At 49.0% G+C, this 15,211-nt stretch overlaps 1 protein-coding gene across 4 annotated transcripts; it reads left to right on the forward strand.

Annotated features, from left to right (window-relative positions):
- Positions 1-42: 42 nt before the first annotated feature.
- Positions 43-14,861, forward strand: CNTROB (centrobin, centriole duplication and spindle assembly protein). 4 transcript variants are annotated; one of them, XM_070389432.1, is made up of 20 exons: positions 43-190; positions 1,219-1,357; positions 2,128-2,212; positions 2,465-2,546; positions 3,024-3,180; positions 4,072-4,188; positions 4,410-4,526; positions 4,837-4,935; positions 5,963-6,199; positions 6,495-6,641; positions 9,410-9,543; positions 10,116-10,241; positions 10,426-10,588; positions 11,646-11,907; positions 12,790-12,944; positions 13,204-13,267; positions 13,445-13,615; positions 13,753-13,891; positions 14,362-14,434; positions 14,663-14,861. In XM_070389432.1, the coding sequence occupies exons 3-20, from the start codon at positions 2,152-2,154 to the stop codon at positions 14,786-14,788; spliced, it is 2,430 nt and encodes an 809-aa protein (XP_070245533.1). In that variant the 5' UTR covers positions 43-190; positions 1,219-1,357; positions 2,128-2,151; the 3' UTR covers positions 14,789-14,861. The 4 variants fall into 4 exon arrangements, with proteins under 4 accessions (XP_070245533.1, XP_070245531.1, XP_070245534.1 ...); XM_070389430.1 differs by having other exon boundaries at positions 76-190; positions 681-1,357; XM_070389433.1 differs by having other exon boundaries at positions 103-190; positions 2,128-2,216.
- The last annotated feature ends 350 nt before the right edge of the window (positions 14,862-15,211 follow it).

The following is a 15,211-nucleotide window of genomic DNA, read 5'->3' on the forward strand; positions in this document are numbered from 1 at the left end:
GCGGAGCCCCGCCCCATCGGGTCAAAGTGTCGCAGCAATAACTCCGCCCCATACCTGCTTCAGCCAATCCGTGGCGCTGGGTCTGGGCATGCGCGTGTAAGACTCTCCGCTCCAGAAGCTGGAAGCGGCTGAAAGCACTGTATCCTGGGCTGGTGACGTCATCTGAGCGAGCGAGGCGGAGCTGCGGAAGGTGGGCGGGAGACTGCCAACGGTTTTGTGTTGGGAAGGGCGCGAGAAGAGGGGTCTTTTGGGTGTGGGCCTACCGGGTCTCAGGGGGAGGGGGCATTCCCTAGTTCCCACCTTGGCAAACTGCGGGGCTGAGGACTGGAGGTGTGGGGAGTAGTCGGAACGGGGTGATCGAGGTAGGGGATCTCAGGCTAGGCTGGAGCGCCTTGAAGCGTATTTTTTAGGGCCATCAGAGGGCGTGACTTGAGTGTTCACAAACTTTCTTTTGGGGTAGTAGGGAGGGAGGGATTCTAGGGAGCCGTGCTGCGGCTTTCTTGCCCGGAGGGATCGGAGGGGATATACCAGAGAGTTGATCTTGTATGGAACGGGTGCATGGGCGAAGATGAGAGGTGGGGAGCGTGAGGATCCTGCCTCGCTGAGACCGGAGCCGGTTGAGGGGCACATAAGACAGCTGGGCGGAAATTAGGCCCCTGTTGGATTTGGGTCCTTTTCAGTTTGCGCATTCTGGGTGTGAGAACGTAAGAGCTCAGTGGACTATGAGAGCCTGGCCCAGAAGTTGAACTGCAGCTTTCAGCGCTCCAGAGGAACTGCAGTGGTGCGCCTGCCCCGCAGTAGGTCTTCCATCCCCACCTTCTCCTCGCTGCACCCGCCTTTTCCACTGTTCCCAGGAGCTGTGGAAAGAAATCCATTTGTCCTCTCCCATGGCCTCTGGAACTGTTGGAAACCTTTCCTTTAACCAGAAAGGCTCCATACCCTCATTCAACAAGAATCCTTCGCTCGGAGTCTTCCTCTTTTCTCCCAAATCTTCCTTCTCCCGGTACTTACTCCCCTGGGCTCTCCTAAAGCAGAACCAGGAGTTCCCACCTCTGCTGTCTCCAGTTGTCTCTTCCCTGTGGTCATGGCAGCATCAGCTGCCAGCCCCACTTCACCCCTACGGGCCAAGGACCTCCTGAGTGAGTCATCAGAAGCCCCTGGGCTGAACCAAGTGTCCTCTGAGGTGACCTCCCAGCTGTATACTTCTTTGCACCTCAGTCGTCAGGCAGAGAGCACAGCCCGAGCCCAGCTGTATTTACCTGCTGCCTCCCCACCTCCCCATGAGGTGTTGGATGGCTTGGCCCAAGAACTGAGTCACAGCTTGTCAGTGGGATTGGAGAACAACGTGAAGAAAAAGGTGAGGGAGGTCTGTCTTGGACACCTCTAGGGTCTTGGGATTGGGGATGGTTAAAAAAAATTAGAGCTTTACTGAGATTTGAGCTCCTGTTGTTGGATTCCATAATTTCTTTTAACTACACAGTCAGCCATGCTTGTTCCTGTGAGCAAATGTTGATGAGAGTACTGCGCCCATAAGTTGGAAAATTGTGAGACTTCCTAACTTTTTTTTTTTCTTCAGAGACACCCATGGGGTAGGTTGCTGTGCTTTAACTGGGATGTGGGTACTGGAAATGAGGATAAGGGTTCTTCATCCCAAGAGGAAACTAGGGATTTAAGGAAAATATTCTAAGACCCTTTCATCTTGAAACTGTTTTGATTGTATGGTTCAAAATTTGGCATGTAAATCATTAAAACATAGTTTAATCAATTATACATGTTATAGAGAAGATAGTGTCAGATAGAACACATATCATAACCGATCTGCAGACTGGCTAGGCCTCCCAGAGTTTGAAAAACTGATAGCTTTGGACAGCAGAGTCTTTACACAGGGTATTTGCTCCCTAGTTGGAAGGAATCCTCACCACTCTTACCTTAAGATGCCCAGTTAATTCATTTGCATTACCTCTCTGGCTTCCATAGACAATTGAGTTCCTCCTTGAGTCAGTTATATTTTTCTTGCTTTCCAAGGTGTGAGAGTAAAAATGCTTGGGCCTTAGGGACCACTCAATGCCATCTGCCCTGGATGCAGTATGGATTATTGCATCTTATTTCTGCATTGTTTTTTTCTAGGATGGTTCCAAGCATATCTTTGAGATGGAGAGTGTTCGGGGTCAACTCCAGAGCATGCTCCAAATCTCACGTGATGCGGCTTATCGTGAGTGATTTTCTATAAAGGAGAACCTAGATTTAAGCGGTGGGAAAAAGTGGAGAAAGTTGCAGAATATATATGGGCTGGAGACCTAGACTCAGAGATAAGAGATTTCAGGAGAAAAGGCTCCCGTTCTTAGGGAGAGAGGCAGGAGGAGTGGGTGAAGTAGAAAGGAAGGACCACTCCTCTTCTCCTTCAAGTGATCCCTGTTCCCATCCTTACCTGACCCTGGCTGTGGGTCCCTCTGGCTGTCTGCAGGGGATCCCCCGATTCCAGGTGCCGACTCTGAGAGACGGGAAGAGGACTCCTTTGACAGTGACAGCACAGCCACTTTGCTTAAGTGAGTTCTCCTTGGGGTTCTTCTAGCTGCCTTTCTCTCTTTCTTGGAAAGCCAAGTGTTCTATCGCTTAGTTCTCCCTTTGCTGCTTTTATACCTCTTAAGGACCTAAGCTGCTTGTCACTTAGCTTTCAGTTTTTACCCTTTCTTGCCTTTCTTCTATCCTGCTTACTCCTTTGGGAACATAGGCATCCACTGCTTAGTACCTGGCTTTGTAGGTCCTTCCTCCTCCAGAAGAATTAGCTCTTTTCTGCTGTGACTCGTGCTGCAGGGAGCATGGAGTAGAGGAAGGAGTAGTATAGAGTGACTCACAAAGCTTGTGTACTCTCTAGGGCTCTATCATTTCCCTATGTAACTTTGTGACTTTGGGCTTGGCTCGTGCCCTGAGTTGTAGTTTCCTTATTTGTAAAATGTCTGGAAATGGGACTCTGGGTCTCTAAAGCTTTCCCATCCCTACTGTTCTCTACCTAATCTGTTCAGCACCCGACCGCTGCAAGACTTGTCTCCATCCAGCTCAGCCCAGGCCTTTGAGGAGTTGTTCCCCCGCTACACCAGCCTTCGGCCAGGGCCCCCACTCAACCCCCCAGATTTTCAGGGACTGAGAGATGCACTGGATTCAGAACATACTCGTCGCAAGGTGAGATATAAAGGCTTCCTTTTGACAGAAGCAAAGATTATAATTAGGGCCAAGTGCTAAAAGATTAAGGTCTTGCAAGCTAGGATTTTACTCAAATGGCTCTCCTGTGAGGAAAGCCTTATTTGACTACCCTGTCTAGGATGGCACACCTCCCCTCCAGGCATTCCTTCAGATCATTCTGTTATTTCCTTCGTATAGTTTATCAAAGTCTGGTATGTCTTGTTTGTTTCCCCTCTTTAAAACCTAAACTCCACATGGGTCATACCTTATCTTGTTCAGCAGTGTCTTCCTAAAGTCTAGAACATACCCAACACAAACAAATACTCTACATGTTTGGTGAATGAACAACACGTTGTTGGCTTGTGCAAAGCTACTGGTATAATGAGCTTTGTTTCTGGAGCCTCAGCCTATCTGAAGGGGGCAGAGAGCAGGATGAGGCAGAGGAAAAGTCGGAATTATTGGTCGTGTTGTCATTTTTGGAACCTTCTCTTCCTCTATTTTAAACGGCCTGGGCATGAATGAAAGGCTTTCCCCTTTCCCCTTGCCACACTGAATCACTGTGTCCGGTATGCTTCTTAAGGCAGGAGTAACTTCCCACTCTTTGCAGCGTGGACTACTGCACCCCTGCCAAAAGGTTCATGGAAGTTTTTCTCAGGAGATCTAGGAAAGGGAAGAGGCTGGAAACCAAACCCCTGCTTCCTGAGGTGGTAGAGGAAGGCGTTGGAGATCTCAGGCTCTGGAATTCCTGACTCTCCCTCTTCAAACCTGTTCTGTTCTTGGGACCCAAGCTCCCTGTCTCCAGCCCATTTCCCCCATAGAGAAGCTGGAAAGTTTGGAGCTTTGGTCAAACTAAGGGTGGCAACACCCAGACCCCCTCACCCTTTTTCCCAGCATTGTGAGCGCCATATTCAGAACCTGCAGACCCGTGTCCTTGAGCTTCAGCAACAGTTAGCTGTGGCCGTGACTGCTGACCGAAAGAAAGATATCATGATTGAACAACTGGACAAGGTGCCAGGGGAGCAGAATGTGGGTGGGTCTCTCCATGGGGGGCACCAAGGAATACAGGGGGAGGCCAACCAACATTTGTTTGTTCACATTAGGAGTTGGGGGTGGGTAAGTGCTGGGTCTGCTGACCACTGGAAGAAGGTGGCTGTTGGCCCTGTTCCGGTGGACACAAAGAGGGGAGAAAAATTATTTGAAATTCTATGTGACCTCCTTCCTTTCCTGAGACCCTGGCCCGCGTGGTGGAGGGCTGGAACCGGCATGAAGCTGAGCGGACAGAGGTGCTTCGGGGACTCCAGGAGGAACGGCAGGCAGCTGAACTCACTAGAAGCAAGCAGCAGGAGGTGGGCAACCAGGATCACGAGGCATTAGAACCTGGGTCACCAATGGCTGGATCGGGGAGGAACCAGGGTTCCTCGCAGGTTGACCTCCAGCTTGCCGTAGCTAGCCTGACAATTCTTCTTCTGTGTCCTCTCCCTTCAGTGTTTCTGCTGTCAGACTTGCATGTTTGGTGTCTGCTCATCTCCTCATTCTTCTGGCCCCCAAGTCATTTAGTTAATCCTTGCTTTTAAACTTTATGTTGTTAATGATTTTCGAAGGGTGGCATGCAGGGATTCTCCTCAGTTCCTCCATCCTGTGTTCTCTCCTTGAAAGACAGTAACCCGCCTGGAACAAAGCCTTTCTGAGGCCATGGAGGCCCTGAGTCGTGAGCAGGAAGGTGCCCGACTGCAGCAACGGGAAAAAGAGACACTGGTGAGAATGCTCGCCTGGGTTAATTCCAATAAAGGCTGGTCATTACTTCTAGAGGGATATGGATTTTTTGTTTGTTTGTTTGAACCCATGGCATGCAAGATCTTAGTTCCTCGACCAGGGATTGAACCTGAGCCCCCCAAAGTTGGGAGCAAGGAGCCTTAACCACTGGACTGCCAGGGAAGTCTGGGGATAAGGGCTTTTGGTGGATTGTGGGAGTTCATAATTTGAGTTGCACCAGAGCAAAGTGTGTTCATCAAAACACTAGTGCTGCTAGGTACTCTACAAAAAGTGAGCTCTGCCATCAAGCCAGTTTGAGAGACTCTGCAAATTGAATCCTCATTAGAATCATTTGGGAATTATTTTTAAATATAGATTTCTTGGGTCCTTTCCCTGAGGTTTTGATACATGAGGGGTTGGGGAATCTAAATATTTTCAGAAAGGTGTAGGGGTGAGACTTAGGTTTCTCATTGCTGAAATGATAAGATGATTACCCACATGAATTAGTAGCCAGGTTTAGAATTTCTTGCACGCATGACACATGCTTGCTAATGCATGCTGGGACTGACATTCCTAACAGTCCAAGAGTGCTGGTGGCAGCTGCTGGTTGGTAGTACATGTTTGTAAGGCTGAATTTTCTAGTCTTTGTGGAATTTCTTTTTGATGACAGTGGTGACAGCTATCATATATTGAGTACTTACTACAGGCCAGACATTGTGCTAAATGCTTTACATAGCCTTTTAACTTTAATCCACATAAGGTGGACTGTAATGGGCCCACTTTACAAGTAAGGGTGGTGCCTCAGAACCCAAAATAAATGCAGAGCTGGGATTCAGACTGAGATTTGAGCCCAGGTCTACCTAATTCTGGTACAGAAACTCTTATTTACCATATTGACATCCCGTGGGCTTCTTAACTATTGCGTTTTCATGGATGTAATTCTCAGCCGGCACATTGTGTGGGGGTGAGGATGCAGGTTGCTGGTCTCCTGAGGGCATGCTAAAATCTTGGGTTTCTCCTGGGGCTGTAGGAGGAGGAGAGGCAGGCTCTGACCCTGAGCTTGGAACTAGAACAGCAGCGCTGCCAAGTCCTGCAGGAAGAACGGGATGAGGCCCGGGCCGGGCAACTCAGTGAGCGTCGACAGTTGGAGACACTGCAGGTGGCCCTCGAAGAAGAACGGCGGAGCTGGGCCCAGCAGGAGCACCAGCTGAAGGAGCACTACCAGGCGCTGCAGGAGGAGAGCCAGGCTCAGCTGGAAAGGGAGAAGGTAAAAGGGGCAGTTGAGGAACAGATGAAGGACAAAATAATTGAATGAGATGGATGTCAGAATACACAGTGTAGTGGAGCAGGAAGGAGAGTGAAGGAGAGAAGACTGAGAGGGTAGGGCCTGCAGGAAGGGCCGGGGGCATCAAATATACGGAAAACTGAAGTGTGAGATTCAACAGAGATGAGGAAATAGGTCACAGGTGAAGAGGAAGGGAGCTTGGGTCTTAGGGTATGGGAGGGTGAATCAGGGAGTCAGGAAATGAGATACAAACTGAAGTCTGATTGCCCTTTCCTAGGGGAACACCCAGAGGGAGGCCCAGGCCACCCGGGAGGCCCAGCAGCAGCTGGCCTTGCTGCAGTCTGAGGTGCGGCGGTTGGAAGGAGAGCTGGATACAGCTCGGAGAGAGAGAGACGCCCTGCAGCTGGAGATGAGCCTGGTGCAGGTAGGAGGCTGAGGTTCTAGGGGAGTGTTCCTGCTGGGGAGACAGAGGTCTGAGGTGAAGCGGCTTCAAGAGTCAGGGCAGACACTCCCATTTCTAACTAAAATTTTGGCGTTTATGGGTAAAATGTATGTTAGGGGCAAATTAATGAGTTTCTGAGAGACTTCTTTCCTTATTAATAGTTGACTTAGGGAGACACCCAATTTCTGGGTTAGAGAGGCCAGTTTTGAGAGAACACACTTTTCACTTGGCCCATTGAATTGGAGGGCTGACCACATGGAAACTAATTTATCATGGAGGACCAAAGCTAAAGACATTAGTAAACAATTCAGTAGTAATTTATAAGCCCCTAAACTGGTGCCAGCCACATGCGTGTATGTGTGCATTCAGTAAACCTACTGAACAACTCCTGTGTGTAAGCTCTGGGCAGGGATAATCCTAACACAGTCCCAGCAGTAGGGAGCCCACCAGTTACATGGGGAGCTTGTCTAGCACACACATTTTTGGAGTATGATTAATAATTTAGAAAAGTGTTAGTGCTCAGTTGTGTCCGACCCTTTACAACCCTATGGACTGTAGCCCGCCAGGCTCCTCCCTCCATGGGATTCTCCAGGCAAGAATACTGAAGTGGGTTGCCATTCCCTTCTTTAGGATTCCCGATCCAGGGATTGAACCCAGGCCTCCTGCATTGCAGGCAGATTCTTTACCACTGAGTCACCAGGGAAGCCCTAATAATTTAGAGTAAGAATAACTATTTTTAAACATATTTGGCTGTACAGTGTCTTAGTTGCGGCATGTGGGATCTAGTTGTGTGACCAGGGATCAAACCCAGTCCCCCTGCAGTGGGAGCACAGAGTCTTAGCCACTGGACCACCGGGGAAGTCCCCTTTATATCTTATTTTGTCTTGCCTATTGGGTGTTTATTTTTCTTTCCTTTCTTGTCATCTTTTAGAGTCATTATTCTCATTTCACTTTTTTTTCGGTCAGCTTATTTTAAAGTCTTAAACTCAGTTTCTGTTTAAATTCTCAAAGTTAATTTATCAGATGTAAATATCCAAGACAGAAAGGAGCCATCAATTCTATATGGATGGGTCAAGGTAGTCTTCCCAGAGAATTCTCAAAAATATTTTTAAGATATGAATAAAAGTGATCTGTAATACAAGTTCAAGTGTACAGAAGTACACAGTATTGGTTGCCTTCTCATATCATATCACTTTGTGTGTATCCTTTCAGAACTTTTTCATATGTGTTTATGGGCTGGTGCTTTTTTTTAAAAAATGTATATATATATATATATATTCACTGCAACTTGTTTTTACCTTGTAATATATCATAGACATTTTTCCATGTCAACACATTCAGATGTACATCATTTTTTTTAAAGAATTATATTGCAATTAATGTATGAATCATCCTTTTGATGAGAAATTTACCCTGATGCCAATTTTTTTTTTCACTATTAAAAAGAACACTGGGGACTTCCCTGGTGGTCCAGTGGTTAAAAATCTACCTTCCAATGCAGGGGACGAGGGATGAATCCCTGGTCCAGGAACTAAGATCCCACATGCCACGGGGCAACTAAGCCCATGAGCTGCAACTAGAGAAGCCTGCACACTGCAATGGAGACTCAGCACAGCTTAAAAACAGACAAAAGTGCTGCATGGAATTCCCTGGCCGTCCAAAGGTTGGGACTCCACGCTTCCACTGCAGAGGGCACAAATTCAGTCCCTGAATTTGTAGGTCAGGGAACTAAGATTCTGTAAGCCATAGCACGGCCAAAAATAAATAATGCTGCAGTGAACATCATTGTACATGACTCTTTGGCATTCCTTCTGAAGGATAGATTCCTTAAAGTGAAATTGCCAGCTCAGAGGGAGAGTATATATCATTAAGGTTTTCCATTAAAAAATTTGGGGTGGGGATTAATTTATAATGTGTAATCACTAAGTCACTATGTTGTATACCTGAAACTTAAAAAGTTAGTTAATGAGATACCTAGAACAGATAAAATCATTCGTGGAAATAGAAAGTAGGGTGGGGATTGTTAGGGGCTGGGGAGGGAAAATGGGGAGGAGCTGTTCAGTGGGTATAGAGCTTCAGTTTTACAAAATGAAATTTCTAGAGATCTGTACCACAATGTGAGTATACGCAATGCTACACTTTAAAATGGTAAGTTTTGTATTACCTAAAAAGGTAAGCTTTGTATATGCTTCTTACCATAATGTTTAAAAATTAAAAAGAATTTAGGTAATTGCAAGGAATTAAAAAAATATTTTTTTAAAAAGCACGAAAAAAACATTTGTATTGTCCAAGGTCATGGTTTTAAGGAAGAGAAACCACTTTCACTCCTTGGGGCAAAATTCTCTTTCTTTTGTCCCCTCAGACATACGAGGGAATGTTGGTGCATGGATCTTTTTTTTTTAATCTCAGTTTTATATATTTATTTTACTTTACAATATTGTATTGGTTTTGCCATACATGGACATGAATCCACCATGGGTTCCCAATCCTGAACCCCCCTCCCACCTCCCTCCCCATCCCATCCCTCTGGGTCATCTCAGTGCACCAGCTCTGAGCATCCTTTTTATTTATTTTTTTTATTTTTTATTTTTTTTAAACTTGGGAGCCGGAAAGAACTTTATTTTTTTTTTAGTTTTTTTTTTAATGAGCATCCTTTTTTAATCTACCTTACATCCTCCATACCCTTCTAAGCCCAAACAGAATGGAGCTGATGATGACCTCCCCCACCCACCCACTTGCTTCACTCCCAGGCCCGGTATGAAAGCCAGCGGATCCAGATGGAGTCGGAGCTGGCGGTGCAGCTGGAGCAGCGGGTGACCGAGCGGCTGGCTCAGGCACAGGAGAGCAGCCTTCGGCAGGCAGCCTCCCTGAGGGACCATCACAGGTGCTTGGAGCTCGCCGGCTGCGGCCTCTCCACAGCCGCAGCAGGTGGTGGGGTTGGACCACCCAGACCCTTTCAGATCCGTTTACCGGCTTCCAACACACGGCTCCTGTCTGTCTCTCGGGGGGGAGACCTGCCTCCGGTTCATAGGCGAGCCAGACCTTCTTGGGGATTTTCCGCTTTCCCTCCATAGGAAGGAGCACTTAGCCAATAACTGATGGCTGCAGGAATACCAGTTTCTAGCTCCCTAGCCCCTGGTGTGTACAGTGCTGAGCTGAGACCTGCAGCACGTGCAGACGTGCCCTTCTCCCTTCCTTCCCCTACTCTCCTACCAGCTTTTTTTTTTTCTGGAAATGCTTCTTAAATGAACCACCTTCACATAAGTCCTCATTTAAGTGTCTGCTTCTAGGGAACCCATTCAGCCGTCTTGAACAACCCCGCCCCCCAACCCTGCCAGGGCAGGGCTAGCTGGCTGGCTTGCTCGCTCACTCTCCCATGCACACATGCTGACTTTTTCTTACTGGATGACTTCCTTCTCCATCTTCAGTCCTTTCTTCTCACCTGTGTTCTCTCAGGAAGCAGCTGCAGGAGCTGAATGGACAGCACCAGCAGGAATTGTCTACCCAGTTGGCTCAGTTCAAGGTGGAAATAGCAGAGCGGGAGGAGCGGCAGCAGCAGGTGGCTCAGGACTATGAGCTCAGGTACCAGACCCTGGAGTCTCCATGTCAGGCCTTGGTCCCTTCCCCTGCAGCCTTGGTCTCTTCTGCACTGGCCCCAACTCCTCTCACAATTTCCTGTGTCCCACCTTTCCTTGTGGCCCTTCCTGTTGTCCGAGTCTCTGCTTTCTCCAAGGCCCGACATCACCTCTCGCATGTTTCCTCTCAGACTGGCCCGGGAGCAGGCGCGAGTGCGGGAACTGCAGAGTGGGAACCAGCAGCTGGAGGAACAGCGGGTGGAGCTGGTGGAGCGGCTGCAGGCCATGCTGCAGGCCCACTGGGAAGAGGCCACCCGGCTGCTCAGCACCACCACCCTGCCGCCCCACCCCCCGGTAGGCCGTCTGGGTTCTGTTTAGACCCCTTCTTGGGACATCTAGCTCCTCCCAAGGAGAGTCCGAGTTCAGCTCCTAGGACCTGCGTTAGGAAAATTCTGTGAGCTTTCCCAAAGAGTAACTATCTTATCAAAAGTCATCTTTTTGCCATGGCTGCCACTTCCCTAGACTGGCCCCACAGCACTGGGCACCAGCCTCTTCTCCCAGCCCAAGAGAGGGTAACACATGATGCTAGTTTTGCCAAAGGGCAGCTGAAGTAATTGTGATGGAAAGAGTCCGAAATTGTTGCTCAGTCCTGCCCTAGAGGAGTCCTGCCCTAGGGGTTCTCAACCCTTGCCCTCCTTCTGTTGGCATCTCCTACGTCCTTCTTTTACCAATTAAGTTTTTAATATTAGCTAAAATATTTTTGGGGATAGATAATAATATGCACATAGTAATTTTACAAAACAAAAGGGACATCCTCAGTGGTCCAGGGGTTAAAGCTCAGCCTTCCAATGCAGGGGCACACGTTCAATCCCTGGTTGGAGAGCTAAGGTTCTCACATGCCATGCGTGCCGCCAAAAATTTTAAAACGTAATGAAATAAAATAAAAAAACAACCAAATTGTTCAAAAAGGTATACGGTGAAAAGTAATCTCCATACTATGCCTGCACCTCAGTCTCCTGGTTCCTCCCCCAAGAAGCAGCAGCTGTTACTGGTGTCTTGAGTGTATCCCACCCCCAGCTCCACCCCGCCACCCCGCACAGAAACATTGCCCTCTGTACACAGTTGTATGACTTATTTAACCAAGTGTTTGTTGGTGGATATTAAAGTTGTTTCCTGTGTTTTGCTTCTACAAATAGTGCTGCAGAAAATGTCATTAATATGTCTTGGTTCAGTATACCTATACAGTTTCTAGAAATGGAATTGTAGGATCAAAAATAAGCGTTTTAAAATTTGTCAGAAATTTGATAGATGTTCTCAAATCCCCTTCTAAGGACGTTCTACTAATGCGCTATCTTATTAAAGTGTCTGTGGCACGTCTCATCTGTTTAAGTGCATCCTCTCTTGTGCCCAGGTTCCCCCCGCCGGCCCCTCCAGCCCTGGGCCGCAGGAACCAGACAAGGGGGAGAGGAGGATCTGGACGGTGCCCACCATGGCAGTGGCCCTGAAGCCTGTGTTGCAGCAGAGCCGGGAGACGCGGGAGGAGCTGCCTGGGGTGCCGCCGCCTGTTCTCTGCAGCCCCTCCCCAGATCTTAGTCTCCTGCTAGGCCCCACTTTCCAGAGCCAGCATTCCTTCCAGCCTCTGGAGCCAAAGCCGGACCTCACGTCATCTTCAGGTGCCTGGGGACAGAAGTCACCGGGTTCCCCTTCCCCGCACTGACTGTCTCTCTCTTAACCGTCTCTCTCTTAACCTAACTTCCTGTCTGCTGGGGGCCTGAGCATTCTATTTCCCAGATGTCTTAGTGACTGTCCATTACCAGGAGCAGAAATCCACTCTAGTTGGTTAAAATACAGGCAGTTAGACTCTAGGAAATGGGACATATCTGTGCTTAATGAGAACCAAAGTTGGCACCAGGGGCTGTTGGGAACAGCACGGCTGTTCTCCTTGCTCTGGGCCTACCTGGGCTCTTCCTCCGCTTCTTCCTCTTGAATGACCGGCCCTCTCTCCCCCTTGGGTTCTTGCTCTTGCTGCTTTGATTTGCACATGGCTTTGAGCAGCTGTGACACCGACTCTAGCAAGACTCTAGACAACCCGCCTTTGTTTCTTGGGTCCAAGTTTAAAGAGAGGCGGTCTGGTGGGTTGGTAACTGTTCCTCAGATCAGCCGATCTTGAGTTGTGACTTGGGTGCATGGGGTGCTCTGTGTGGTGAAAATGAGACAACCCAGGTTGAAGTAAGCATGAGGGCATGTTCTGGTGAAAGAGCCAGAACATGTCTGTTTATCTTAAAGCATTCTGTGCTGTGGCGGGATTTATCCATTCAGCATCCAGGGACCACAGCCTTCCCCTTCTGTCTACTTTTCTGTCTTAGAATTCAGCTGTGCCCAGCTCCCAGTTGCCTTCAGTCCTTCCCTCTCCAGCTGTTTTCAACTGTGATCACCTTCTTCTAGCCGCGAAGCCCCACTCATGTGTGACAGGCCCCCTCCTTCCAGGCCTTGAGCGAGCTGCCTGGTGGAGGACCCCTCCCCCTACAGCACACACCCCCTGTTTCACTGTACAGTGGAGGCCTTCTCTGCAGTTGGGACCTTCCATCCGGATCACCGGGCAGAGCGACCATTCCCTGAGGAAGACCCTGGGTCTGAGGGGGATGGCTTCCTGAAGGAAGGCCTGCCGCCCCCTTCCCAGCTGCAGGGCCTCAAGCATTTTTTGCACCAGGTGAGAGGGCCCACCTGTCCCATCTTGCTTTCTCTGTCCCTTCCTCATTTTCTCTTTCTACTCTGAGAGGTGAGGACTCTGGCCTTTTAGGACTAAGACTTCATCCCAGTTTCTGCCTCTCCCAGTCCCCCTTATTTCTGCTGCAGCAATTCCTTCTGGAACTTAGGAGACCAGCTCCTACCTCCCTGCTGCTTCCTGCAGACCCTGAGGTGTCTTTCTTCAGTGGTCCTCAGGGAGCCCTACTGTCTTATCCCCCCAGCTGCTGGAGACTGCACCCCAGAGCCACGAGAACCCCTCCGTCGATCAGCTTCCCTCTAAGCCAGGTGAGCGCCAACTCTGAAGAAGTTTGGGGCTGGGCCTGAAAGAGGCAGGAGATCCACTTACCAGGGCTAGGTCTTCAGGAGCTGGCAAAGGTTACAAAGCCCCATGAAGGCTAAGGCTGTTGGGATTCCTTGGCTTTTGCCCCATTTCCTCATCCTGAATCTCATTCCTTTGGCTAGGTCCTCTGACTGCGCCATCTTGGGAGGAAACCCCTCAGGTGCCACGCCTTCCGCCCCCTGTCCATAAAACTAAAGTTCCCTTAGCCATGGCGTCCAGTCTTTTCCGGGTCCATGAGCTTCCCTCGGCCCCTTCACAGAGCGGTGGTCCCAGTGGTGGCTCCCCAGAGAGAGGTAAGCAGGTCCTGGTTTACAGGTAGGTCTCAGGTGTGGAGCCGGTACCTGGAACTGAAGGCCCTTCTGGGCTCCGGGAGCTGGAATAAGGGCTGGGGCCAGCCCAGGATGATGATCATTCCTGATGTGTGTCTCAGGTGGAGATGGGCCCGCATCCTCAAGGCAGCTGATGGAAGTGTCTCAGCTGTTACGACTTTACCAAGCTCGGGGCTGGGAGGCACTACCTGCCGAGGATCTGCTGCTTTACCTGAAGAGGCTGGAACATGGCGGCGGCGGGTACCACCCTGGGAGGGAAGGGAGGAGGGACTGGGTGCAAGGCATCTGGACTGTGAACGGGAAGAGTGTGGAGTGTGTCTGTTGAGTAGTGTCTTCTGCCCTTTTCTGGGGAAGAAGTGAGGGTGCTTGGAATCTCCTCTTCCTCCATCTCTCACCCTTCCCCACCTTTTCTTTTGTCTCTTCTTTTCTTTTTGGTTTGTTTTTCACTTCTTAAAAAAATCTCTTCTGCATGTTTTTCTACTTTAATTTTTCCCTCTTTACCCTGCAGCTCAGAACTGAGAGTCCTAGGACTGTGATGACCTAGTATAACTCAGTATGTGACTCCACTCATGTTTCCTCTTATTGGATCCCCGGGTCTATCTTGTTTGTTATTATTCTTAAGAGACAGCACCGGGAAGTAGTTCTTCTCCCCGAGTGTTGGGGAGAGTGGGGAGCAGCTGCCCCTCCTCATCCCCTGATCTGTACGGCAGGACTGACAGCCGAGGGGAAAATGCCCCCAGAAGGAACACAGACTCCCGCTTGGGTGAGATCCCCCGGAAAGAGGTGAGGAAAGCAGGGCTGGGTGAAGGGATGGGGGGCTCTCACTGACTCATCCCTCGCCTTCCACATGATCTCCCCGACCCCACTGACCGGGCTCCCATTTTCTGTAGTGTGGTCCTTCCCCTTTGCTGTCTGACTCTGGCCTTCCCCACACACAACACCTTTCCTCAGGAGCAGGGTACTGGGAGGACATAACACTGAGTTTTTCTTCTCTGTCCCTTCAACTCTTAGGTTCCCTCCCAGGCTCTCCCTCGGCGCCTCGCTGTAGCCCCTAAGACTGACAAACCTCCAGCTCGAAAGAAAAGTGGGCATCCCGCCCCTGGTGGTGTGAGAAGTCGGGGGGGAATCTGGAGATAAGCCCTTCACCTTTCTCTTCCTTGGCCTCTTCTTATTTTTATTATTATTATTTTAATAAATCGGGTAGTCTGTATTAGAGTCTCTGACTCATAGGCACTCGGAAAAGGGAGGATTTCTAGGAAACCACTTTGTGAAGAAACCTCATTCTTCTCTTTGAGTATGTTTTTTATATGTTTCTATTTCATATTCTGTGGAAAAAGACATGACTGCTTTGAAACAAAACAGTCTGTGGCTAGATTTCCAAAGTGTAGGTGAGCGAAGGCTTGGTGTTTCCAGAGTAAAACCTACAGAGTGACTAGCTCTGGTCGGTTGTGGAATTATTTATTTTCTTTTATATATCTCTGTATTTTCCAACTGTTCTGAAACATATATGTGTTACTTAATAATCAGAAAAACACTTTTAATTAATAAGTTATTATATAA

Source organism: Bos mutus, chromosome 19, assembly GCF_027580195.1.
Source record: "Bos mutus isolate GX-2022 chromosome 19, NWIPB_WYAK_1.1, whole genome shotgun sequence".
Classification (NCBI taxonomy): Eukaryota; Metazoa; Chordata; class Mammalia; order Artiodactyla; family Bovidae; genus Bos; species Bos mutus.

Excerpts from the sequence above, each read along its gene's own strand:
- CNTROB (XM_070389430.1), top strand. The coding sequence starts at position 1,085 with ATGGCAGCATCAGCTGCCAGCCCCACTTCACCCCTACGGGCCAAGGAC. Across the intron at positions 2,213-2,464 it reads CTCACGTGATGCGGCTTATC|GGGATCCCCCGATTCCAGGT; the intron begins GTGAGTGATTTT and ends GGCTGTCTGCAG. Across the intron at positions 14,435-14,662 it reads GTGAGATCCCCCGGAAAGAG|GTTCCCTCCCAGGCTCTCCC; the intron begins GTGAGGAAAGCA and ends TTCAACTCTTAG.